Below are 27,474 nucleotides of genomic sequence, written 5' to 3' on the forward strand. Positions count from 1 at the left end.
ACCAGAGCGAGCAGGGCAGACCAGAGTTAGTAGAGGTCCTAAAAATTCAATTCCCAACAACCACATGAAGGTTCACAATCATCTGTACAGCTACAGTGTACTCACATACATAAAAATAAATAAATAAGGGCTGGAGGTTAAGGGCACTGACTGTTCTTTCAAAAGTCTTGAGTTCAGTTCCCAGTAACCACATGGTGGCTCACAGCCATCTGTAATGGGATCCAATGCCCTCTTCTAGTGTGTCTGAAGGCAGCTACAGTGTACTCATATAAAATAAATAAATAAATAAATCTTTTAAAAAATAATAAATAAATCTTTAAAAAAAATAACAAAACAAACAAACCAAGAAAATATCTTACAAAATAAAGAGTAATTGAGGAATAGATCTGTCCTACTTAGGGTTTCTATTGCTGCAACAAAACACCTTGACCATAAGCAAGTTGGGGAGAAAGGGTTTATTTAGCTTACACTTTCACATCATCAAGGGAAGTCAGAAATGAAGCACACAGGGCAGGAACCTGGAGGCAGGAGCTGATGCAGAGGCCATGGAGGGGTGCTACTTACTGACTTTCTCTTCATAGCTTGCTCAGCCTGCTTTCTTGTAGAACCCAGGATCACCAGCCCAGGGATGGCTCCAACCACAATGGGCTGGGCCCTCCCCCATTGAGCATTAATTGAGAAAATGATCTTACAGCTGGATCTCACAGAGGCAGTTCCTCAAGGGAGGCCCCCTGTGCCTGTGATGACTCTAGCTTGTATCAAATTGAAACAAAAACAGCCAGTACAATATCCAGCCTTTGGCCTATGAATATCACACACACACACACACACACACACACACACACACACACACCCCACATTCTTTCTCTTTCTTTCTCTTTCTCTCTTACACACAAACCACACATACTTTCTCTATGTTTTTGAGGATTTTTTGTTTTTGTTTTTGTTTTTTGTTTGGTTGTTTTTTGTTTTTGTTTTTGTTTTTTTCCGAGACAGGGTTTCTCTGTGTCGCCTGGCTGTCCTGGAACTCACTCTGTAGACCCGGCTGGCCTCAAACTCAGAAATCTGCCTGCCTCTGCCTCCTGAGTGCTGGGATTAAAGGCGTGCGCCACCACGCCTGGCTTACTTTCTTTATGTTACACACACTCACACACACTAGAAAGAAACAAACGAAATATAGGCTAAAGCCAGACATGGTGGCACTTGTCTGGATCTCCAGCTCTTAGAAGGCTGAAGCAGGAGGGTTGCATAAGCCCAAGAGTTTGGGGAAAACCTAGGAAACATGTACTGAAACTGTTGTAGCCCCTTTCTCCCAAATCATAACAAAATTTCAAGCTTTAAAAAAAAAGATTTATTTATTTGTTTGTTTTATGTATGTGAGTACACTGTAGCTGTCTTCAGACACACCAGAAGAGGGCATCAGATCCCATTTCAGATGGTTGTGAACCACCATGTGGTTGCTGGAATTTGAACTCAGGACCTCTGGAAGAGCAGTCAGTGCTCTTAAATTCTGAGCCACCTCTCCCAGCCCCAATTTCAAGCTTCTTTAAAATGGGGGTGGGGCGGGGTGGGAGGAGGAAGGGAAAAGTAAAGAAATACAGGCGACGTGGCTGAGATTTTTTTTTTTTTTTGGTTTTTTGAGACAGGGTTTCTCTGTATAGCCCTGGCTGTCCTGGAACTCACTCTGTAGACCAGGCTGGTCTCGAACTCAGAAATCCACCTGCCTCTGCCTCCCTTCTGCTGGAATTAAAGGCGTGCGCCACCACACCCGGCTATGGCTGAAATCTTAAAGGAATAAATGATCATACTTGTGAAAGGCTCAATAAAAACACACAAAGCAAGATCAAAGCCAAAAGGGACTGTGAGGGAAAGAAACCCAAACTACTCATTTAGGATGTGAATGAACACACACTCAGACACATAGACTCAATTTTATCCTGTTTCATCCCTGAGTTATGAGAGGTGAAAGGTGACGTCATGTGTACTTTAGATTGGGTATGAGGTTCCCCAACAGGTGAATTGGGAAGCTGCCAGCGGAGCAGAATCTAGATGGCAGAGTGAGTGTGGAGAGGAACTGGCTTGCTGGAAGGAAGATGACTTTAGTCATCCCATTCATCATCCTCTTCATCCTCGCCGGTCTGATCCTCCCCTTCATCTGGAGGAAGAAAGATTCAGAGTATTTATTACTCAGGACAGGAAGGTAGGCTCAAAGGCCATGAGAAAGTTCCTATGGTCTAGGAGGGACTTGGCCTGGGGTGGGTGTGGAAAGACTAAAGTTCTCTGCTGAAGGCACAGCTTGGGCAAAATCGGGATTATATTGCAGCAGTGGGTGTTATAGCTAGAGTTCAAGTCCATGCAGTATTGAAAAGAAAAGGTCAGGCTGGGTTTGGTGGCACACGCCTTGAATCCCAGAATTCTGCAGGCAGAGGCAAGTGGATCCAGCATGGTCTACTCAGAGAGTTCCAGAACAACCAGGGCTACATAATAGTGAGACCCTGTCTTAAAACAACAACAACGGGACTAGCGAGATGGCTCAGTGGGTAAGAACACTGACTGCTCTTCCGAAGGTCCTGAGTTCAAATCTCAGCAACCATATGGTGGCTCACAACCTCCCATAAATGATGCCCTCTGGTGTGTCTGAAGTCAGCTACAGTGTATTTATGTATAATAATAAATAAATCTTAAAAAACAACAACAACAAATGTTAATGGAGTTGCACACACTGATGCATTTGTATAATTTCAGAACTCAGAAGGTTGAGGTAAGAGGATCATGAATTTGAGACCAGGCTAGCTTATGCATAATGAGTTCCAGGCTAGTCTGGGCTACATACTCAGACCCTGTCTTTTAAAAAAAAAATAGAAAGAAAAAAGAAAAGGGACTGGAGAGATGGCTCAGCAGTTTAGAGAACTGACTGCTCTTCCAGAGGTCCTGAGTTCAATTCCCAACAACCACGTGGTGGCTCACAACCAACTGTAATGTGATCTGATACCCTCTTCTGGTGTGTCTGAAGACAGCTACAGTGTACTCTTATACATAAAATAAATAAATAAACCTTTAAAAATAAAAATAAAAGCACCTGCCTCTGAGCCTAACAACCTTAGTTTAATCCTCAGGCCTCATAAGGTAGAAGGAGAGAAACCCCACACACATGTCAGATGCACATGTGCACCAATATACACACAGACACAAAACCAACAAATAAATATGAAAGTACGCATGAGCCAGGCGTGGTGGTGCATGCCTTTAATCCCAGCACTCAGTAGGCAGAGGCAGGTAGATTTCTGAGTTCGAGGCCAGCCTGGTCTTCAAAGTGAGTTCCAGGACAGCCAGGGCTACACAGAGAAACCCTGTCTCGAAAAACCGAGAGAGAGAGAGAGAGAGAGAGAGAGAGAGAGAGAGAGAGAGAGAGGGAGAGGGAGAGGGAGAGAGAGAGAGAGAGAGAGAGAGAGAGAGAGAGAGAGAAGAAAGTACAAAGTACACATGGTTAGGGATGTGGCTCAGTGGTTAGACAGTTTAAGAAGCATTAGTCCGGGCAGTGGTGGCCCACGCCTTTAATCCCAGCACTTGGGAGGCAGAGGCAGGCAGATTTCTGAGTTCGAGGACAGCCTGGTCTACAGAGTGAGTTCCAGGATAGCATTAGGTTCGGTTCCCAGCACCACAGAAACTTGGAGTGGTGTTGCACACCTGTCATCCCAGCCCCGGGGAGGTGGAATCTCGAAGCTCCGAAGCTCAATATCATGTAGTTTGTGCTGCAGGAGACCTTGCCTCACATAACAACCACATGTTCTTAGTCTGAACATTCATTCTAACTCCTTTGTTGCTAAATATGGCAGGTTTAAACATCAGCAATACTTGGGTAATTTATTACTGTTTCTTGGTGCATTTATGCTAATACTGCCAGTTCAGAATGAAGCTAATGAGAATACTGTCAAATGACATTTGTTAGAATATCATCACACAATGAATTCACATTAGTCTTGCAGACAAACTTAGGTTAATATTAATATTATTGTGAAGTTGGAGTTAATGACATTATTGGGTACCTGCTCTCAACCTATTGGAACTAGGTCAAGATTAGTATTATCCCCACATCCCGGGTTAATGACAATATAATTGGCACAGTCAGTTCTTAACATCGTAGAAAGGCTAGGCTAGTGTCTGACAGCACACACAGAGCATATGGAGTGATACAAAGATTAGCATGGCCCCTGTACAACGATGATGTGGACATTCATGACGCATCATTACATACCTTTGCCCCAAAATGACTAATTATATTAGCATACCATGAGTTGATGTGCTTCTGTGAATTATTGGATTTAATGGTAATGTGATTGCCAAAGATGGAGGTTCATCTTTTTAAAGTTATGTCATTATTCATTTGTGTGTGGGTCCATGTGTGAATGTGGAGGTCAGAGGATAACTTGCAGGAACCGATTCTCTACTTCCACCATATGAATGCTGGATGTCACTCAAACTCACGTCATCCAGCTTGGCAGCAGGTGCCTTTTAGTCATCCCTTAAACACTTTGATTTGTTTTGAGACAGGGTCTCCATATGTAGCCTTAGCTACCCTGGAACTCTCTATGTAGATGAAGCTGGTCTTGAACTCAGAGAGACTCACCTGTTTCTGCCTCCCAAGTGCTGGGGCTAAAGACATGTACCACCATACCACCTCAGCTAAGATGGAGTTGTTATTTTTTTAAGTTTATCATTTTATGCATCAGTGTTTGCTTGCATGTACATTTGTGCCTCGAGTATGTGCCTGGTGGCTGTGGGGGCCAGAAGACACTGCCAGATCCCTTGGAACAAGAGTTTAAAGATAGTTTTGAGCTACCATCTGGGCTGTGGGAATTGAACCCATGTCCTCTGGAATAGCAGCCAGTGCTTTTAACCAAAGATGGAGTGCTTTATAACAGAATTTTCACGTGATGAGCTAATGCTGTCTACCAGTTTCCTCTGAGATGAAGATTGAAGTATTCCATCCGCTTAAGCCCGAAGGTAAACAACTCAAAATGGCTTCAGTAAGCCTCTGGAACTGACCAGATTCACCAGGCCCCTTCCTCTCAGAATAAGCAATAAAGACTACTGTGAGTCACTCTCAAGACATGCCAACCACAAAGAAGACCAGACCAGCTGCCTGGAAGAGGTTTAGACCAGAGTCACTTGGGAAAGACACTTCCCAGCCTGTTATCAGCCTGCAGGCTCCAGGCTCCTAGCTTTTATGAGCTGTCACCCATGCTGTGTTGGGCTTTGGTGATACAGTTGTCTTGAATCACATCTGTTCCTGTAAATAACCCCTCACCCATATTCCTGTAAGTGACCCCAATAAAACTCATTGATTCACCACGTTGGACTTCGGTGGTACTTCGCTCTGTCATGGGCTCCCTATTTAGGGTAAGAAAAGTCTTGTCACGCAACTAATGATCACTGAACGTATGTGGTTAATGTTCATACTGTGGGAATACCCTGGCATATGTTAATATTACTGCCAAAGATCCACTCCACTTAATTATAATACTGCTGCCTGACGACTTTATATATATATATATTCACCACATACATGGGCCTCCTAGTGTCACCAATAAGAACAATACCTGGAGCTGTTTGCAAGCCACTTCTAGCTAGCCCTGGGAGTCAGGTCACAATTCTGGCACAGCAGGCTCACCTGAGGAATGGATGACTCTACTCCTCTTCTGCATGACATGCATCAGGGCACCTACTAGGCCTTCTGACTGCTGCGCGGGTGGTTGCTGTACTGAGTTCTCTAGAGCTCCAGGGGTCTGCAGCAAGAGATTGGCGCACAGAGGAGGGCTCAGGACTGGGAGAAGAGCACTTCTCCTGCCCTTTCTTCATTTCTTCTCTCACACACTCCAGTCTCTTTCAAGGGACCACACCGATCTCCAATTTATCACTGGATTCCCCCAAAACCCAGAATCTCAACCATGGTCCACAATTTTCTGACTTACACAGATCCCCCGTTATCTATCCTGCCCATCTTTACCTTGTTCAGCTGAATTCCCTGCCGGATTTGGTCCAAAAGTGCACCCCGGCCCCCACCAGGTGCTGGGCTCCCCCCAGACACTGGAGTAGGAGGGAGCGGGGGAGGGGCGGGCCCACTCCCAGGGCAGGGTGGAGGTGGTGGTGGTGGTGGTGGTGGTGGCGGTGCTGGTGGTCCCCCAGCTCCAGGGAGTGGAGGAGGTGGTGGTCCAGATCGTCCAGTGGCTGGAGGGGGTGGTGGAGGAGGACCCCCTCGGCCTGGTGGTGGGGGCCCTCGTGGTGTTGGTGGAGGTGGGGCACCCCCCATAGGTACAGGGGGCAGTGGACCTGAGCGACCCTTATTACTCCCCACAACAGGAGGTCTCAGAGGCTGGCCTCCTCCTCCTCCTCCTCCTCCTCCTCCTCCTCCTCCTCCTCCTCCTCCTCCTCTGCATGGCGGCGGAGGTGGTGGGAGTGGCTCTGCAGAGGGGTAAAATGACATTTATGTGTGCATTAAGTTTTGAGGTTCACTTTTTTGTTTTTCGAGACAGTGTTTCTCTGTATAACCCTGGCTGTCCTGGAACTCACTTTGTAGACCAGGCTGACCTCGAACTCAGAAATCCGCCTGCCTCTGCCTCCCAGGTGCTGGGATTAAAGGCATGCGCCACCACGCCCGGCTTGAGCTTCATTTTTTTCTTACACATTTCTAGGATAACAACCTTCAGGACCAGAGAAGAAGGTGCTTACCTTGGCGCCTCATCTCCTGCCGGACAGCCTCTAGACCTCCCTGGTCCTCAATAAAATCGTAGATGAGCTTGGAGGTCTCTGCGTCAGTGAGCTGGGCCTCGCTGATTCCTGCCCTGGAGAACAAGCTCCGCAGATCCGGGTCTAGGTTGTTCACCTGCTCCAGCGGGAACCAAAGGGCAGAGCAGAGTTAAAAGCAGAAAGTGAATTAGGAAGGGGTACAGATTATCACCATAGCCAGAACAGCCAAGTATCCAAGAGGGCTATGGGAAGGGCTCGGTCTGGATATGGGCTCTGAGCCTTGGTCAATGGGAGAGTATGTGGAAGTTGGGTGGGGCTCGGGGGGGGGGCGTCTTTGGAGCTACTCACATCAAATCCATTCTGGGGATCCCAGCCCACGTGGCTGACATGTCTAGAGAAGGGAAAGGGATGGCAATCAAGCCCCAGGGTCCTCTTTACCCCTTGTCCTCTCCTTCCCAGAGGGCCTCCAAAAAGCCAGAGCAAGTGAGCGAATATTTTGGTTACCATTCATCTGTCAGACCATGGCTTGGCCATGTCCCTGTCCCTCCGCCCATCTGCTCAAATTTTACAAATTTGCCCACCAATTTCTCTTTTCATCTTTGCCTACCCATCTACTCCCATATTTACTTTTTTCCTTCCTCCCTGCTGCTCTTTCCTCTTCCTCTTCCTCTTCCTCCTCCTCCTCCCCTCCTCCACTTTCTTTCTCATCTGTGGGCTGTTTTCTTTTTTTAAAAGACTTATTTATTTTATGTATATGAGCACACTGTAGCTGTCTTCAGACACACCCGAAGAGGGCATCAGATCCCATTACAGATGGTTGTGAGCCACCATGAACCCTTGTCCATAATGCTTCTTTCTCAAAGGTGCTGAGATTACAGGAGTGCCCCACCACACTTGGCAATCCATTTGCATTTTTACATGTTCTCTCCACATGTGTGTTAACTCATCATACGCTATCCATTCACCCACTTGACTGTCCAGTTTATCTATCCCTGCATAATCTATCTGTATCGTCATCCACTCACCCACCCATCTACCTACCCACTCCTACCAATCACCTGCGCGTTCATTCTTCAGCCCATTAATTAATTCTTCCCATTCACCCATCTGCCTGTGTTTCCCTCTGCTCAGCTCAGATGCTTTCCCACCCATTGGGATCCTACGGGAAGAAGTTCTCACTTGAATCCACTCGGTGCTCCGATATCAGCTTTGCTGATCTTCTTTTTCCCTGAGCGTTTCTTATCAGTTGGGCCAGGGCCAGGTGCAGGGAGCCCACGGTATCGTGAACTTGTGATGTCAGGGTTCTGAATGTCGACCGTCACAAGTCCTAGAGATAGTGGACCACCTGATGGGCCTGTGGAAAAATGGTGAATGAACCACTGGCCAACGCACTTACTAGCCGAAGCCCAGGGGCAAGAAATAGAAAGCTCATTGGAGAAGTTTGTGGATATGTTTGATGGACATGGAGGAAACAGATGAGAGAGGTCTAAACAAGGCCTACAGAGCGGTGGATGGATCCCAAAAAAACACTGAAAGAGTCACCAATTCATGTGTCTTTACCATTCAAGTACTGACTCATCCATTCTCTGGCTGGTTGGCTAAAAAGCTTATTAAGTTATTCATTCATTCACACCTAATCATTTGATCTTCCTTGGATAGAATATTCTCTCATCCCACTTTTGTGATTGAATTCTTTAAATGTATATTATGTGTGTGTGCGTGCAAGGCACATGTGTGGAGGTCAGAGGACAACTTTGTGGAATTGTTTCTTTCCTATCTTTATGTGGATTCTGGGGCTAGAACGATGGTGTCTAGGCTTGGTGGCAAGCGCTGTTCCATCTCAGCGGCCCTCTTTGTCCACTGTTCATCTGTTTACATGCCCATTCATGAATTCTCTGAACCACCTATTCATTACTTAAATGCAAGTAAGTTTTCATCCATTTACCCAAATACTCATGTACCTATTTATCTATAAGCCATCATCAGTCCATCTCCCAATTTAGCCATGTCTGCCACCAATCTATCACCGTGCTCATCTGTCCACCCACCATCCACCTCTTTATGAATTTACAGACAGACTCAAGTACTCATTCATCTACTAACCCCCACCATCTCTCCAGTGATGTGAGAATTGCCACTTACCCCCATGATCTCCACCCGGGTGTGGGGGCACAGGTGGGAGCCCTCCTCTTCTCTCTGGAAAAATGGAATGAGTTCAGATCTGCCCTAATCTTGCTCCCCCACATCTCTGGGTTAGTTCTTCATAACCTTTATTTGAACGAGAGGACTCACCCTCATTGATTGGTGCTGGTGGTGGTGGTAGCTGGCGTCTTTCTGTGGTTAAATAGGGTGGACTGAGAGCCAAAACCATGAGAGGGGCTTTTCCAGCCTCACACCCGTGCACTCACCTCTGTCTAACCTACCTCCCCCCAATTCCCACCAAGGCCTCCTTACCTCCGCTTTGCCTCTGATTCCTTTTTTGTATCTTCTCCTGCACCAAGGCCCGGAAGGCCTGGGCTTCACTCTCATCCGCAAAGTTCAGTCCTACTTGACAGTCCTATACATGCCTTGGGGTCAGCAAACTTCTAGTACGCCCCCCACATCCCCGGGACTTTCTCATCTCCTCCCCATCCCCCCCAACTGCAGCGCAAGGATGCACAAGCTGCTCACTTACATCTCCAGCAAAAGTGTGGAAGAACGGGGTGGGAGTGAGATAAACCAGCTGAGAGTACAGCTCCTGTTCCCAGAGTAGCCGACCAGCCTGGAAAGTGGGGGGAGGTGCATGCTGAAATCCAGGCATCTTGGGTGGCAGACCACTGGAGCATGGTGTCCAGGTTTGGTGTCCCGGGGTTTTATTTAAAGCTCTTCAGCTTCAGCTCACTATCAGAGTTTGGGTTCTAGGTGTCTGAGAGTCAGACACCGATATGAGAGATATGGGTTTGGGAGCCAAAGCCTATATGTAGGAGTTGAAGGCTCCACGTTGTGAATTTAAGATTCCAGTTCTAAGAGTATTCAACATGATTTAGAACATATTTGAGGCTGAGGCTCAGGTATTTGTGGAGCAGATCTAAGTCTTGATATAAACCTTCTGAGGTCCGTCTTCTTAGACTCAGAATGAGAAAAACACAACTTGGGATCTGTATTGGTCTTTGGTTCTGGAGCTCAGGGGGTCACTGATATGAGTGAAGGCTTGGAGCTGTGGACAAAAACTGGTTTTGTAAGTTGGGAACTAGCTTTCCTGTCCAGTGGGGCATGGGGTCACCTGTAGGCCATAAAGGCGGATGAAGTAGGACTTCTGAGGGTTATCCTTCACGAAGCACACAGCCCCGCAGTGTTCCATGGTCCAGTGCTCAGCTCCAGGGGGCAGTGCCAGGTAGAGCTGAACAACTGTGGTAGCCAGTGTCTAGGAGGGGAGAGCAGGGGTCAGTGCAGTGTGCTCATGGGTCACCAGGCCTGGTCCTTGCCTGCCTGTGGCTTTCATGAGCTTGGGGAAAGAGCTGTAGCCAGGAGGAAGGGGAGTAGACATCAAGATAATGGGGAGTGAGTGAATCTGAGGAGAGGAGATGGGGAGAAGGGGGATACAGGGATGATGGGAACAAGGAGAAGGGAAATATGGGTAAGAGGAGGAAGCAGAACGGGGAAGAAGAAGTAGAGAGGAAGAAGAGGAGAGGGAGGGAGACTGGGAGGACCAGGAGATCTCCCAACTCACCCAGCATTTTCGGCCAAGAAGCTCAAAGAGTCTCTGGTTTTCATGGTCCTGGAGGAGGTTGGAAGGAATGTTCTGCTGAACGGCTGGTCCCCCTCGGCCCCCAGGCCTGCCTCCTACAGGGCCAGGGCCACTATTCATGCTGCCTTCTGCCTTAGTCCTCTCCAGCTAAGCTCTGGGTGCAGGGTAAGAAGAGGAACTTCCGCAGTGAGCAGGGGAACAGGAAGTACAATAAACCACAAGGGAAATAAGTCCTCCAGGGCCCCCCAGAGGGCCTGTTCTCCTCTCTAGGACAGGCATGGGCCCTCCTCCATTTGCGTGGCTAGATCCAAGTTTGTAATGAGCTCAGGGCATCTTCCTTTCTTCTTTCTTCCCAACGTCCTCTCCCTTTTTGTGCGGGGCCATTTCCTTCTGACAGGCTTAGATCAGCCTTGCTCTAGTCGGACACTGAGGGAGAGCTACGCCATCTGCAGAGCTTCTCCTTCAGGGTAGCTACGCAGAGAGTAGTCACAAGTCTGTGTAGCCTCCTTCCGTCTTCCAAAAGCACCGACTTGGCCTGGGGTTGAATCTAAGGCTCCAGGTGCTAAAGGGCCATTGCATTACAGCTTTTCCTTTTAAAGGCATATTGAGCCGGGCGTGGTGGCGCACACCTTTGACCCCAGCACTCAGGAGGCAGAGACAGGCAGATTTCTGAGTTCGAGGCCAGCCTGGTCTACAAAGTGAGTTCCAGGACAGCCAGGGCTATACAGAGAAACCCTGTCTCGAAAAACCAAAAAAAAAAAAAAAAAAAAAAAAAAAAAGGCATATGAACTAATCTCTAGCTTTGGACGTTGCCAATGATATAGAAGGCCATGACTCACTTCCCCATCTTTTACTCTTGCCCCCTGTAGCTCCCTAATTACTTTCTTTTTCATTTATTTATTTCATGTATGCGGGTACACTGTCGCTGTCTTCAGACACACCAGGAGAGGGCATTGGATCTTCATTACAGATGCTGTGAGCCACCATGTGGTTTCTGGGATTTGAACTCAGGACCTCTGGAAGAACAGTCAGTGCTCTTAATCACTGAGCCATCTCTCCAGACCCCAATTACTTTCTTTTGTAAAATTTATTTTTATTTTATGCGCCTTGGTGTTTTGCCTACATGTATGTCTGTGTGAGGGTGTCAGAGTTACAGACAGTCCTGAGCTGCCATGTGTGTTCTGGGATTTGAACCTATGTCCTCTGGAAGAGCAGTCAGTGCTCTTAACCACTCAACAATCTCTCTAGCCTAAACTCAGACCCCCACCCCTTTTTTGTTTTTTGTTTTTGTTTTATTTGGTTTTTGTTTTGTTTTGCTTTGCTTTGCTTTGCTTTTGTTTGTTTGTTTGTTTGTTTGTTTGTTTTGAGACACGTTTTCCCTGTGTAGAGCCCTGGCTGTCCTAAAACTCACTCTATAGACCAGGCTGGCCTTGAACTCACAGAGATCCATCTGCCTCTGCCTTCTGAGTGCTGGGATTAAAGGCCTGTATCACCATGCCTGGCCCTAATTACTTTCTTTTCAATCTCATTCGGGAAGGAAGGACTTGACAGTATAAATAAATAAATACTAAAACAACATCTTGATTGATTTTTTTATTATGTTGGGACTTTATGAAAGTAGGGAACCTTTGAAGGCTTAGTTGTCTCCACTTTTGGTGATAAGGATTGGCTCCCGGGCCTTGACCATGGTAAGTACGTGCTCTAACTCTGAGCTGTACCCTCATGCCTTCTGATCCCATTGCCTAAGGGAGGAGGCTGGCCAGTTGGGAAGGAGGGTACCAGGGGTAGGGACAGCAGTTTGACATGCCTAAGCAGCTTTCAGATGTGGGTACAAACCTTTGAATTGGATGTCCTCGGGGCTGCCTGGAACTTGACTGTCTATGCCTGCAGGCACAAGGTCTTCGATCCAAACTCAGGCTCCAAATACCTTTTGAGATCATTCCTTCAACTTCTTCCAGCCTCTCACCCAGTCTCCAAATAGTTTATGGGGCCCACAGCATACAGAGCTACTGACATCTCCAGATCTGAAGCACCTTACAACCTGATTCTTATTTTCTTTCATTTACGGGGGAGGGTGTGGGACCTATAGAGTTTCACTTAGTCCAGGATGACCTTGAACTTGTGTAACTGTGGATGATATTAAACTTCTGACCATCCTGGGGATTGAACTCAGGACCTCTAGAAGAGCAGTTAGTGCTCTTAACTTCTGAGCCATCTTTACCTCCTCCCATATGCTGGGGTTACAGATGCCATCATCCCTGGCTTTTCCAAGTACATATTTGGCTTTAAAAAACCATTGTAGGATGCTGGGTATGGTGGCACACACTTTTGACTCCAGAATTCTGGATGCAGAGGCAAGAAGATCACTTTGAATTTGAGGCCAGCCTGGTCTACATAGTGAATTCTAGAAGAGCCAGAGCCGCATAATGAGACCCTTGCTCAAAAAAAAAAAAAAAAAAAAAAAAAAAAAAAAAAAAAAAAAAGGAAGGAAGGAAGGAAAGAAAGAAGAGAAAAAGAGAAAAAGACATTCCAGGCTGTGAGTGGCCCAGTGTGGTAGAGGCTGTGGTTTAATTTCCTTTATTGTGTGTATATAAATGTGTACATTTCAAGGTAAACATCTCAATTAAACTGGTTCTACAATAAATGCTTTTCAGACTGACTTCTGACTTTCCATGTAGTTAAGGCTGGTCTTGAACTTGTGATCGTGAAGCCCCAACTCCCCAAATACTGAGATTACAAGCATGTGCCACCATGATTTAGGGGATGCTGAGAATCAAACTCAGGGCCTCCTGTGCCAAGCCACCGCTCTACTGACAAGGGTTCTCTCATCTTAATGGTACACACTGAATGATGTTTACTAAGAATTTCTAGGGCTGAGCAGTAGTGGCGCACGTCTTTAATCCCAGCACTTGGGAGGCAGAGGCAGGCAGATTTCTGAGTTCAAGGCCAACACCTGGTCTACAAAGTGAGTTCCAGGACAGCCAGGGCTACACAGAGAAACCCTGTCTTGAAACACCCCCCTCAAAAAAATTTTTTTAGGAACTAGCCCAAACTAAACACTCAAGAAGTATGTTTGTTGGGTATTGTGGCACACACATACAATCCAAAAATTTGGAAAAGAGAGGTAGGAGGTTAGCCAAAACTACCTAGTGAATTAGAGGCTGGCCTGGGTTACATGAGACCTGTCTCAAAAAGAAAATATGTTGAAGGAATAAATGGCAGGATTAATAATCTTTACTCTGATGATGTGTGTCCTCAAAGAAACTTGTCCCAGGTTTGTTCCTGTTGTTTGTTATTCAGGAACCTTCTAAAGGGGCTGGGGAGATGACTCAGTGGTTAAGAGCGCTGACAGCTCTGGGGATTGAGATGTTGCTCAGAGGCTGCTCTTCGAAATAGCACCGGGCCTGCCGGCAGCTCCTATGCTTCTGTAAACTCCAGCTTTAGGGGAATCCATGGACCCCGGGCATACACATAGTGCATAGGCATAGATGCAGGCAGAACACTCGCACGCATGGAATTAAAATCAACTCCCTTACTCCTATGGTTCTTTTGTTCTTCATTTTCTTCCTGCTTCTGTAATAAGAAGAAGCCCAAGAGATGCCCCCTTTACTCTACAGCACATGACGTTAAGCCCCCATGCTTCTGCTAGTTGGTATTTTTAAAGTTAACATTTGACGGTTGTGATTCTGAGTGTGTTGGCACAAACCTTTAGTTGGGAGACAGAGGCAGAGGCAGAAAGATCTCTATGAGCACCAGGCCAGGGCTGCTTGGTGAAACCCTGTCTCAAAAAACAGAAAATTAACTATGATTGTATTTCTGTTCTTATTTATAAGTAGCACACAGAATTAAAATTTATACTTTTTCTCTAAAAAAAAAAAAAAGCAAAACAACAACAAAAAGAAAACCTAAATCCTATAGTTGTTTAAGATTTATTTATTTAACGTATGTGAGTATACTGTCACTGTCTTCAGACACACCAGAAGAGGGCATCGGATCCCATTACAGATGGTTGTGGTTACTGGGATTTGAACTCAGGACCTTTGGAAGAGCAGTCGGCGCTCTTAACCTCTGAGCCATCTCTCCAGCCAGCCCAGCTTGTTTCTTGTTTATAGTGATACTTTGCTTTATAATTGGCCTTCCATGTCTGTGACTTTAAATAATAAAGGATTTTAAATATGTGAACGCATCTTGCTTCTGTACTAAATATGGTCTGAATAATCGAGAATTCCTGGGAAAAGCTGTGAATCCAGAATCTACTTGACTGGATAAAGCTGCACAGACAGGAAGAGCTTGGATAGTACCTTATCCTTGGGCTGGTTTTAGCTCCTAGAGCAGCCAGCCATTTCTCACCCACCTTTGTGTCAGAACTAACATCCTGTTAGTAGAAGATAAAAACCTTTGGGAATCTATTGAAGTAGCAGACTGTTTGTTCCCACCAACATAAAAGCTAGGAATACCATCAGATAGCACCTTGGGCTGATAGAAAAGCTTCTGCCATCTTCTGAGGTACCCACCAGTGTATTTTCAACGTGTCTTGATTTATGACTGTCTTTGTTCTGTAAAACTACAAAATTGGATGAAACTGCTTGCACGTTGGAATGTGGCATTTGGGGCCAACTAAATCTGTGTTCCCAAGCCATGGTCACTCAGAATGTCTTCAGAATAAACTATCTCCTATCCCCCCTTTTTTTAAGATTTATTTATTTATATATGAATACACTGTTGCTGTCTTCAGACACACCAGAAGAGGACATCATATCTTATGGCTGTGAGCCACCATGTGGTTGCTGGGAATTGAACTCAGGACCTCTGGAAGAGCAGTCAGTGCTCTTAACATCTGAGCCATCTCTCCAGCCCCTCCTATTTCCTTTAAGATTCGAGCTCTCTCTCTCTCTGTGTGTGTGTGTGTGTGTGTGTCTGTGTGTGTGTGTGTGAATAATGGGCAGATATTGTATTGATATCACTCCAAAGAAAAGACTAAGGGCTGGAGGGATGGCTCAGTGGTTAAGAGCACTGACTGCTCTTCCTGAGTTCAACATGGGGAGGGGCCAATCACTGTTTCTTGTTTTTTTTGTTTGTTTGTTTTTTTGGTTTTTTGGGGTTTTTTGTTTGTTTGTTTGTTTTTCGAGACAGGGCTTCTCTGTATAGCCCTGGCTGTCCTGGAACTCACTTTGTAGACCAGGCTGGCCTCGAACTCAGAAATCCTCCTGCCTCTGCCTCCCAAGTGCTGGGATTAAAGGCGTGCGCCATCACACCCGGCCAATCACTGTTTCTTACGAACTAGCTGAGACTGAGACGGCACAGTTTACTCCTGAGGTGTTTCATAAGGCCAGGAGCAAGTGGGTGGGTTAGGAGCCCCGAGGCCTGTCAGGATGAGAGAGCAACCGGGTGTGTGCAGAGAGTATCTGCAGAGATAAGAATCACCTACACACACACACACACACACACACACACACACAGAGCTCGGAAGCTAATGGGGCTAATGGGCTAGAAGCAAAATTTGGAGCTATCCAGCCTGGGCTCTGACTCTGGCTCTTGTTTTCTTTTTCTTTTTTTCTTCTTCTTGTTTTCTTGTCATCCGTGTCCTTTCTGGTCAGCTCCGACTACCTCAGTTCCCTCTTCCCCAGGAAAGAAAATAGTAGTTAAGATCGCTGAGATGAATAAGACCATTGGAGTAATGTGATGAAGATGTGGGCGAAATCTGGCAGGTTATAATTATTTTTTAAAATAATTATCTTATTATAATTATACATCATCATCATTATTTGAGGCAGTCTTATGTAGCCCAGACTGTCTATGTAACTGACGATAGGTACCATCTCCTGAGTGCTAAGATCACAGTGTGTGTCAGTCAACAAGCCTGGGTGGGTTATTATTTATTGTTATTCTTATAAAATATCAGAGTAATGTTCAGTACTCCCCAAGCCCCTCCCCACCCTCCTCGGCCTCTCCTGTAATCTCAGTGCTCAGCGGTTAGGCAGGAGGATCTCCTGGAGTTTTAGACCATTGTGGCCAGCACGGTACGTTCGAGGCCAGCTTGGACATACATAGTATGCGACATTGTCTCGAAAATAAAAACCAGGTCGCCCCAGCAAGTCTTCCCTCACAAATGCTGTGGTCTCAGGACTGAATCCACCCTGAGAATTGGTGTTCCGGGAAGTAACCAATCCCAGGCCTGCGATGCTAGCGTGGCCCAAACCACTGCGTGTGGCCTGGGGGGCGCCCACGTCGCGACCCCTGCAACCCGGCGCATGCGCGGCCGCCCGGACGGAACCACACGGCTGCACGGCGAGGGGGGAATCGGGAGCGGAGCCCGCCGCCCGCGCTCCCGCGCGCCACTGCGGAGGGCGGCCATCTTGGGACGTTCCACTTGCTGAAGGGGGCAGAGTGAGGAAGCGGCGCCTGGCCACGAACGGCCACCAGTCCGCTCGCCCTAGAACCCCGTTATGGTATGTCTTCTGCGTGGTGACTCTGGCGGATGGTAAGATCGAGTCAGCGGAAGGCCTCTATGCCACCCACCACGTTCACCCGCTTTCCTCTAACCCCCAATCCTTCCTTTTGGAACCGGCTCCCAAGGCACTCGCGCAGGCCATTGGTTCGGAAGCTGCCCTGGTGAGTTCTGATTGGCCTGTGGCCGGATGGAGGCGGGTCTTCCTTTCTGAGGCTGCGGCCCTGGGAATAACGTGGCTCCGCCTCCACCTTTGCACCAGGTTCCTGTTGACTGCCTCCGGGCATGCGCAGTGATTGTAGCCAGTGACGGCATTCTGCCAAAGCCGGCCTTTTTAGCATTAGAGACCTTAGGCCATGGTTTCAAATACCACCTCAAGTCTGTAAAAGTCGTGGGTAAAAGGCCAGTGGAGGGTACTTGTTTACTGTGGAAGGTTAGTGACATCGCACTACAGGGCTCAGAGCTTCTGTAATGAATACCTTAATAGCTAGCCTGGGTCATATGTCAATTTTTAAAACTTGTTTTTTTGTTGTTTTGTTCTTTTGAGAACAGGGCTCATTGTAAATATTTTTCTTCAAACACTGTAATCTTTCAGTGATCCCTGATCATGTGTGGCAGAAGCCGAACTTTGGTGGCACAGGCAAGTGGATCTCTTGAGTTTGAAGCCATCAGGGACTGAGCAAGTGTGGACGGCTTGAGCGAGCAGAGGTCCTAAGAAATTTAATTCCCAACAACCACTTGAAGGCTCACAACCATCTGTACAGCTACAGACTCACATAATTCTTTTTTTTATTTGTTTTGTTTTTGTTTTCTGAGACAGGATTTCTCTGTGTAGCCCTGGCTGTCCTGGAACTCACTCTGTAGACCAGGCTGGCCTGAAACTCAGAAATCCACCTGCCTCTGCCTCCCAAGTGCTGAGATTAAAGGTGTGTGCCACCACTGCCGGGCTAAAAATCTTAAAAAAAAAAAAAAAAGGTGCCAGGCAGTGAGTTCCAGGACAGCCAGGACTATACAGAGAAACCCTGTCTCGAAAAACCAAGATTGGGAGCCCAAGAAACATTTCTCCATACTAAAAATGCTGCTTAGAATGAATTTGAAAAGAATTGAAACATGGACTTCAGAAATGTCTTCTCTGTGGACTTTGAAAATAAGAATTAACTGGTATAGATTCTAAAGTTATTAAGCAACTTTTCCCTTCAAACTTAGATTTTATTCTATTTAAAAAAAAAGAATTTAAAAAGCTTTAAAATCTTACTTATTGCCATCAGTTATCTTCTTCTACAGCTCACACAATATTTGGCTTTTGTTTGTTTCTTTTTAAGACAGGTTCTCTCTGGTCCTCGGTGGTCTGAAACTATGTAAACCAAGCTGACCTTTAACTCAAAAAGTTCTACCTGCCTCTGTCTACCTTGTTGCTATTAAGTGCATGTCACCTCAACTGACAACACAAAACATTTTGAAGTACTTTAATTGTAAATTTTCTTTGATTTTTTACTATAAAATATTGGATTTTTTTTTCTTTGTTTTCTCCAAGTACTACAGAATGAAGTAATTCTGCATGCTAGGAAAGTGCCCTACCACCGAGATATGTCCTGGGTCCTATTTTTGCCTTTTTTTTTAAAAAAAAAAAGATGTATTTATTAATATACATAAGTAGACTGTAGCTGTCTTCAGATGAGCCAGAAGAGGGCATCAGATCTCATTATGGGTGGTTGTGAGCCACCATGTGGTTGCTGGGATTTGAACTCAGGACCTTTGGAAGAGCAGTCAGTGCTCCTACCCCTGAGCCATCTCACCAGCCTGCTTTTTTTTTAAAGATTTATTTATTATATGTAAGTACACTGTAGCTGTCTTCAGACACACACAGGACATCAGATCTCATTAAGGATTGTTGCAAGCCACCATGTGGTTGCTGGGATTCAAACTCAGGACCTTCAGAAGAGCAGTCAGTGCTCTTAACTGCTGAGCCATTTCTCCAGCCCCCTATTTTTGCCTTTAAAAAACAAAACAAAACAACAAACAAACAATGTTCAAAGTTTCTCTTGTTGCACAGACTGTTCTGAAACTTGTAGACAAATCTGGCCTTGAACTCAGAGATTTTCCTGCCCCTGCCCCTGCCCCTGCCCCTGCCCCTGCCCCTGCCCCTGCCCCTGCCCCTGCCCCTGCCCCTGCCCCTGCCCCTGCCCCTGCCCCTGCCCCTGCCCCTGCCCCTGCCCCTGCCCCTGCCCCTGCCGCTGCCCCTGCCCCTGCCCCTGCCCCTGCCCCTGCCCCTGCCCCTGCCTCTGCCTCTCGACTTCTGGGGTAAAGGCCACAGGGGTGGGCTATAAATTATTTTTTAATTTTTTGGGTTTTGTTGTTGTTGTTGTTTTGTTTTTTGTTTGTTTGATTTTTTTGAGACAGGGTTTCTCTGTGTAGTCCTGGCTGTCCTGGAGCTCACTCTGTAGACCAGGCTGGCCTTGAACTCAGAAATCCACCTGCTTCTGCCTCCCAAGAGCTGAGATTAAAAGTGCAGGAGACTACCACTCAGCTAATATGAGGGATGTGGATGTAGCTCAGTAGTAGACAGAATTTACAATGCCCTGGTTCGGCCCCTAACACCCGACAAAATAGTAAAAGAAATACAAACTTTCACCAAAAAAAAAAAAAAAAAAAAAAAAAATCAGGTCCAACAGCCAGGCAGTGGTGGCACATTCCCTTAATCCCAGCACTCAGGAGGCAGAGGTAGGTGGATCTCCTCGAGTTTGAGGCCAGCCTGGGCTACAGAGCAGGTTCCCGACAGCCAAGAACACACAGAAAAAAAAATCTGTCTTAGAGAAAGAGAGAGAGAAGAGGAAGAGGCCCAGCAATATAGCTATGACAGTGACAATGCTTTTTGTCTAGCTTGATGACAAGACTTAAATCTCTGAAAACCACATGATGGAAGGAACTGACTCCTGCAAGTTGTTCTTTCCCTCCCCACTCACCCACGCAGGCATGCTCATGCCTCAGCACCTTGTTGGTACTCAGTAGCCAGGGCAGCTCTCCTTTTAGAAAGCTTACTTTTGTTTTGTTTTGTTTTGTTCTGTTTTTGTCGGTTTGTGAGATTGAACAGCAATGTTCAGGCTTGGCAGCAGGCAAATTTTACCCCCTGACCCTGGCAGCCCAAGTTTTGTTGATGTTGAAGGAGTGAGGAATACAGCTTACTCTCACAGAGACATAGACACAGAAAATGCCACAGTTCTGGACTTTGTCCCCAACCCCCCATATATCCTAGTAACTGTTTTAACAGCGCGCTAGATAACAGCGTTGTCTTTGAGGTTCTCAGCATTAACAGCTTGAGTTGGTTTTAGGTGAGCATTTCCCTGCTTTGGTCTGATTGGATTTTTAGCATCTGTCCTCTTAATATAACTTGGACCTGGTAGTGGAGGCAGGAGCTGATAATTGAACTGACCAAAGTACCATCCATCAGCCATCTATTTCCCAGGCCTTAGATAGGCCAATCCACACTTTGAAACTTTCAGTGTCAATTCGGGCCCATTCCATAGAACTATATAGCCGGCTTTCAGGTGTTTAACACCATCGTGAGGACATCATGTCCTCGTTACACTGGGTGACAAGACAAATAAGAGGTGGGCAATTTCGTGGCAGGGCATAAGGAAAACAGTTGTAGCAACTCTAAGGAGCTTGTCGCTTGCCTTGCATATGTAAGGCCCTAGAAATACGAGAGAGAGAGAGAGAGAGAGAGAGAGAGAGAGAGAGCATTATATTTCCAGGGTACATTTTCTTTTCTAAAAACTTGAAGGTACGCTGGATATGGTGACACATGCCATTAAACCAAGCACTCAGGAGGGAGATGCAGGCAGATCTCTGTGAGTTCCTGGACAGCCTTGGCTACATAGTGAGACCTTGTCTCACCGATGGGCCCCATGAGGGTTTGGGCTTATTTGAGTGTACCTGTGCCAGCATAGGGATCTTCAAACTTTAGCAGCCATCACAGTCCCTTGCTGAGGAGGAGGGTGTATCCATCTACATATTGTCTGTTTAGAAGGTGGGAGCTAGAGTCTGGGAAACTGTCAGTAAAATCTTCCCCAATAATACAGATGCAGCCTTTGAAGACCCAATTTTGAGGACCCTGGCTTATTGCCAGGCGTCATCAAATAGCAGAGGGTACTTGAAAGTTAGAAGGCATGTGGGCCCTGGACCGTGTGGCTCGATGGTCAGTGATAGCTTCTTGCAGGCATTAAGGTTTCAGTATTTTTGGGCTTCTGCACTGAGAACAGCCTCTGTAGCCTGATCACCTGATCATGGAGATGGTGGGAGCTTTCACAAAGGGCAGTGCAATTCTACAAAAGACATCCTCCTCTGAGGATCTGCAGCTTGGATCTGTAATGATTTCCAATTTAAAGGAACAAAGCTGCCACCCACAGGGGCTGCCCTCCTACTGGCAGGCAGCCTGTCTCCCAACCCCCAGCCTGCTTGCTTTCCCTAGCATTTTTTTCAGACCCGAAGGGTGGGAAGAGAGAAAGTCAATTTGGGGAGTGGGTGAAGGATTACAAAGCTTTTCTGGTTTCTAGGGCAACACTGCCACCAAGAGTAAGCTGCGAGACATCTCAGGCGGTGAAGTCAAACAAGAAGGAGCTGCAAGACTGGGCTGTGAAATGTTGCCAAGCCATTTCCAGAGCCGTGAAAAGGAGTCAGAAACAATGAAAAGAGATGCAGAAGCCACAGGTGTGTGTGTGTGTGTGTGTGTGTGTGTGTGTGTGTGTGTGTGTGGCTGGTGCCTGTAATCTCAGCCACTCAAGAAACTGATACAGGAGGATTGCTTGTGTCCAGGGGTGAGAAGCAACACATGGTGTGATCTTTTCTTTAAAAAGGGAGGGGGGTGATGAAAAGAAGAAAAGGAAGGAAGGGGGAAGGAAGAAAAGAAGGGGGAAGGAAAGAAGGTAGGCTCAGAAGTCAATTTGAAGATTAAAGATGGGACAGAGGACCAGCCGAATGGTTCAACACTTGCCATCTTGCTTGAGTTCAAGCCCCAGAACTCGGTGGAAAGAAAGAATAGATGCTTGCAAGTTGTTGTTTGACCTCCACGTGTGTGCTGTGGCATGCATGCATACACACACACACACACACACACACACACACACACACACACATACACACAGAGTATATATGTATATATACATACACACACGCACACAAATATTTAAATGTAGGGTAGAGCCTTGTGTGTGCTTCATGCCTGTAATTCCAGCACCCACGAAGTTGATGAAGGAGGATTGGGTTTGAAGGCAACCTGGGTTACAAGGTAAGAACTGGTCTTAAAAACAAAACAAAACAAAACAAAACAAAACAAAACAAAACAACGCCCCCCTCCAAAAAAACCCCAAAACTAAAACAAACAACAAACAAACAAACAAACCAAAACCAAGAAAAACAAACAGGTACAATTTGACTGGTATGGACTCAAGTAGGTTCCAGTTACAATTATGTCATTTATTCACTGTGTGGCCTCAGGCGAATTCTTCAAGCTCTCTGTATATGAGGGTTCTCCATCTGTGAAAGTAGAGATAACACGAGGTCACTTTCTGGGTGCTCTTGAAGATTAAAGAATCTGTGGGAAATATTCAGAACATCTGCTTGCATCTGGCTGCAGAAACGCCCATCAGCCTTGGCATGTCACAAAGCTAGGAGTGCAGAGATACTCTTAAAAGAGTTCATGAAAGGGCACCGTGCTCTTGTGCATTGCTTTGATAAAATTTCACACAGATAATTTAACTGAGCCAGAAAACGGGGCACTGAGCATATTTTCCTGTGTACTCTGAGTCAGGCTTTTGTGGTCTTTATCTACAAAGGGACATATTCTGAGTCATTGGTGGTCATTATCTACAGGCAGCCCTGCGGACAATGCATCCTTGGAATGATGTGACTCTCGGTATCTAAAAGGTACAAGGGACCCAGAGAGGCAGGACCTATATTTTTCTGATACAGACATTACGAGAAGCAACAGTACTGCTACATGCTTCTGGAAAGGTATATAAAATTAGCCAGGAAACAGAGCACTTGGGAGCTGAGCATTGCAGAACATGGCTATAATTCCAGATAATTGGGAGCAGGCTATAGGATAACATGAACAGAGAAGCTTGAAACCAGCCTGGTCAAGGCAGTAAGGCACTGTTTCTTTTCTTTTCTTTTCTTTTCTTTTCTTTTCTTTTCTTTTCTTTTCTTTTCTTTTCTTTTCTTTTCTTTTCTTTTCTTTTCTCTTCTCTTCTCTTCTCTTCTCTTTTCTTTTCTTTTCTTTTCTTTTTTCTTCCTTTCTCTCTCTCTCTCTCTCTCTCTCTCTCTCTCTCTCTCTCTCTCTCTCTCTCTCTCTCTCCCTCTCTTTCTTTCTTTCTTTTCCAGACAGGGTTTCTCTGTGTATCTCTGGCTGTCCTGGAACTCACTTTGTAGACCAGGCTGGCCTCGAACTCAGAAATCCGCCTGCCTCTGCCTCCCAGGTGCTGGGATTAAAGGCGAGCGCCACCACTGCACGGCTGGATCTGTTTCAAAAACAACCAACCAACAAATATATACAATGGACCTGTAGTCCTAACACTCAGAACATTGAGGCAAGAGGATCATAAATTTGAGGCCACCCATCATTACCTACATAGCAAATTTTTTGTTTCTTTGCTTTTATTTTTTAAAAAGATTTATTTATTTATTTATTTATTTATTTTATGTATACGAGTACACTGTAGCTGTCTTCAGACACACCAGAAGAGGGCATCAGATCCCATTTAGGTGGTGTGAGCCACCATGTGGATGCTGAAGATTGAACTCAGGATCTCTAGAAGAGCAGTCAGTGCTCCTAACCACTGAGCCATCTCTCCAGCCCCTTGCTTTTATTTTTCAAGACAGGGTTCCTCTTTGTAACTCTGGCTGTCCTGGAACTTGTTCTGTTGACCAGCCTGGCCTCAAACGTAGATCCACCTGCTTCTGCCTCTACTCTATAGCAGTCTTGCTTTAGTAGAGGAAACTTGTCTTAATAAAAAAAAAAGAGGGGGTGGGTTGGGTTGGTAGGAGGGAGGGAAGGAGTTAAATTATGTAGTTATATTTTAATTAAAATATATTTGAATAATAATATGGCTGCCATCCGTAGCTGAGGATCAGTTACTGTCGGCTTCTTAGGGAAGGGAAATCCATTTTCTTTAAGGATGTGTCACTGGGTACCTTGACCATGCTCCAGCAGATAGCTCCATATCAATGAGTTTATGGGTAGCACATGGACTTGGTAAACCATTAAATAAGAAAAGAGGGGGTGGGGGCTGGTGAGATGGCTCAGCGGTTAAGAGCACCGACTGCTCTTCCAAAGGTCCCAAGTTCAAATCCCAGCAACCACATGGTGGCTCGTAACCATCTGTAATGAAATCTGATGCCCTCTTCTGGAGTGTCTGAAGACAGCTACAGTGTACTCACATATAATAAATAAAATAAATCTTTAAAAAAAAGAAAAAGAAACGAAAGGAAAGGAAAGGAAAAGAAAAGAAAAGAGGGGGTGGAGAAATGGCTCGGTTTAGAACCCATGCTGTTCCTCCAGAGGACCCAAATTTAGTTGTCAGGTAGCTCACAACCTCCTGTAACTCCAGTTCCGGGGGATCCATTGCCCTCTTCTGGCCTCTATGGGCACCTACAGACACATACACCTACACCTGCAGACACATAGATACTTCAAAATATAATAATAATGACAATAATAATAATAATTAACAATAATAATAGGATATGGAGTTAGGATGGGATGGGGGTGTGAATCTGAAAGAGGATAGGAACAAGAGTGGGGGTCACGGACTGGAGAGATGGCTCAGCAGTTAAGAGCACTGACTGCTCTTCCAAAGGTCCTGAGTTCAAATCCCAGCAACCACATGGTGGCTCATAACCATCCATAATGAGATTTGATGCCCTCTTCTGGAGTGTCTGAAGATGGCTACAGTGTACTTACACATAATAAATACATAAATCTTTTTTTTAAAGTAGGGGGTCACAATAATCAAAATGCATTGGATGCACATCCAAAATTCTCAAAGAATTAAAATATTATATTAGGGCTGGTGAGATGGCTCAGAGGTTAAGAGCACTGACTGCTCTTCCAAAGGTCCTGAGTTCAAATCCCAGTAACCACATGGTGGCTCACAACCATCTGTAACTAGATCTGACGCCCTCTTCTGGAGCGTCTGAAGACAGCTACAGTATACTTACATATAATACATACATACATACATACATACATACATACATACATACATACATAAAATATTATATTAAAATGAAAAATCATAAATGGTGGCATGGACGTGATTCCTCCGTTTGAGCAGGGAAGATAGAGTGTGAAGCCTGCAGATCCTTCAGGCACAGAGAAAGAACAGGAAGCAAATATGCAAGTATCTCTTCTCTACAGCTTGCTCTGAACTGTCCTTAGTTAGTAAGTTAGGGAATTTCATATTGACTCATGATCCTGTAGTACAGTTTTTGTTCATCAGTTAAAAGTGCAAGCTGTGGCCCAGAAACCTTTTCTTGAGAAGATGGCAGCAGCTATGTCAGTGTTTCAGCCACCGGTCAGAGGCTTTTCTTTTTATAATTGCCACAGGAATGATGTCTTGGAAGCTGAGTTTGAAAAAAAAGGGGTTCAAGCTCCTGAAAGCTTGGAAAACTGTCACTACGATCACAGGGGTGGTCTATAAGAATGGCATAGTTCTTGGAGCAGACACAAGAGCGACTGAAGGGATGGTTGTTGTTGACAAAAACTGTTCAAAAATTCACTTTCATACCTCCTAATAGTTATTGCTGTGGAGCTGGGATAGCTGCAAACACAGATATGACAACCCAGCTTATTTCTTCCAACTTGGAGCTCTACTCTTCACTGGCCACCTTCCGAGAGTTGTTACAGCTAATAGGATGTTGAAGCAGATGCTTTTCCGGTATCAAGGTTACATTGGTGCAACCCTAGTTTTGAGGAGAGTAGACAGTACTGGTCCTCATCTCTACAGCATCTATCCTCATGGATCAACTGATAAATCGCCTTATGTCACTGTGGGTTCTGGCTCCTTGGCAGCAATGGCTGTGTTTGAAGGTTAAATTTAGGCTGGATATGGAGGAGAAAGAAGCTAGTGAGTGAGGCTATTGCAGCTAAGCATCTTTATTGACTGAGGGTCTGGAAGCAACATTGATCTGCGTGTTATCAGCAAGAGCAAGCTGGACTTTCTTCGTTCATACTCAGTGCCCAACAAGAAAGGGACCGGATTTGGCCGGTACAGATGTGAGAAAGGCACTACCGCTGTCCTCACTGAGAAAGCCACCCTTCTGGAGATTCGGGTACTAGAAGAGACAATGGATACTTCGTGAACAGTGCTGTGGGTGGTTGGATATCTCTTTGGATGACTTGGGGTACACACCACCCCTACCCCCACACCACTCTACCCCCCATCAGAAAACATGCCTTTGGCTATTGCTCAATTAAAAAAAGACAAAATAATGCAAACTGCTCTTGCAGAAGTCTCAGGCTCAGTTCCCAGCACCCACTAACAAGACATCAAATGCCCTATTGTGGCCTTTGTGGGCACACACACACACATACACACAAATAATAAAATGGTCCCTGATTGTGGTGGTTTGAAAAAGAATGGCCCCCATAGCCTCATATATTTGAATGCTTAGTCATTAGGGAATGGAACTATTTGAAGGGATTATAAAGATTGAGAGGTGTGGGCTTGTTGGAGGAAGTATGTCACTGGGAGTGGGCTTTGAGGGTTCAAAAGCCCATATTATACCTAGAGTCAGTCTCTCCCCCACCCTCCTGTGGCTCAGCATGTCCCTCCCAGCTCTTTCTCCAGCACCATGCCCGCCTGGATGCTGCCATCCTTCCTGCCATGAGGAAAACAGATAAACCTCTGAAGCTGTAAGCCAGCCCCAATTAAATGCTTTCTCTTATAACAGTTGCCTTGGTCGTGGTGTCTCTTCACAGCACTAAAATAGTGACTAAGACACTGATGAACTCTTGGTATTTTTGATCTTGTATAATCTCCTTTCCAAGTGTGGCCTGGATTTAGTGACTTACTTCTAACAAATATACATGGTGACATGTTGTAGGGATTCATCTTGCCTGATGGCAGCCATCTGTACTTATGGCCACCGTGACTGGCCCAGAATATTCCTGGGAGTTTCTCCCACTTAGTTTTCCAACATAATATAAGTAAGCAAAGCTGTTAGAATCTTCCGTGTATCTTTGTGACTGGGCTTTGGTAACCTCAAGACTAGGACACGAACTCAAGATACACCAGGTACCGTTCAGCTTGTAAAGTTGCTGTTGTTTGGATCAGTGTATTTGTACTATTTCTGACTCACATAGCAGACATCTACTGGTTTTGACCTTGCTGTTTCCCAGGATGATGCTTCTGTCCTAGATTTGCTCTCCTCTTTCTTCAGTTTCACAGCACTTAACAGCCAGCTAGAATGCTCCGAGGTTATGTCGTTCCAGAATAGAAATCATCTGTAAGATTAGTTTATATAAAGACTACAGGGACTAGACATAATAGTGCAA

General features: G+C 45.7%; 1 protein-coding gene and 2 pseudogenes across 2 annotated transcripts; 2 read left to right on the forward strand and 1 right to left on the reverse strand.

Moving 5' to 3' along the window:
• Positions 1-1,631: 1,631 nt before the first annotated feature.
• On the reverse strand, positions 1,632-10,657 carry Was (Wiskott-Aldrich syndrome). Its single transcript, NM_009515.2, has 12 exons — positions 10,457-10,657; positions 10,010-10,150; positions 9,422-9,508; positions 9,202-9,304; positions 9,040-9,081; positions 8,890-8,943; positions 7,927-8,101; positions 7,096-7,138; positions 6,730-6,883; positions 6,008-6,462; positions 5,672-5,786; positions 1,632-2,155 (listed from the first exon to the last, which is right to left on the reverse strand). Exons 1-12 carry the CDS (start codon positions 10,592-10,594, stop codon positions 2,100-2,102), a joined length of 1,563 nt encoding a protein of 520 aa, NP_033541.1. The 5' UTR covers positions 10,595-10,657; the 3' UTR covers positions 1,632-2,099.
• Positions 10,658-17,252: 6,595 nt separating this feature from the next.
• Gm6787 (predicted gene 6787) lies at positions 17,253-26,867 on the forward strand (annotated as a pseudogene). The gene is made up of 4 exons (NR_003632.2): positions 17,253-17,355; positions 17,518-17,562; positions 21,476-21,629; positions 25,716-26,867. The product of NR_003632.2 is annotated as a predicted gene 6787 (transcript).
• Positions 25,457-26,379, forward strand: Psmb7-ps2 (proteasome (prosome, macropain) subunit, beta type 7, pseudogene 2; annotated as a pseudogene).
• Positions 26,868-27,474: the final 607 nt, after the last annotated feature.

This window comes from Mus musculus, chromosome X (assembly GCF_000001635.26).
Source record: "Mus musculus strain C57BL/6J chromosome X, GRCm38.p6 C57BL/6J".
Classification (NCBI taxonomy): Eukaryota; Metazoa; Chordata; class Mammalia; order Rodentia; family Muridae; genus Mus; species Mus musculus.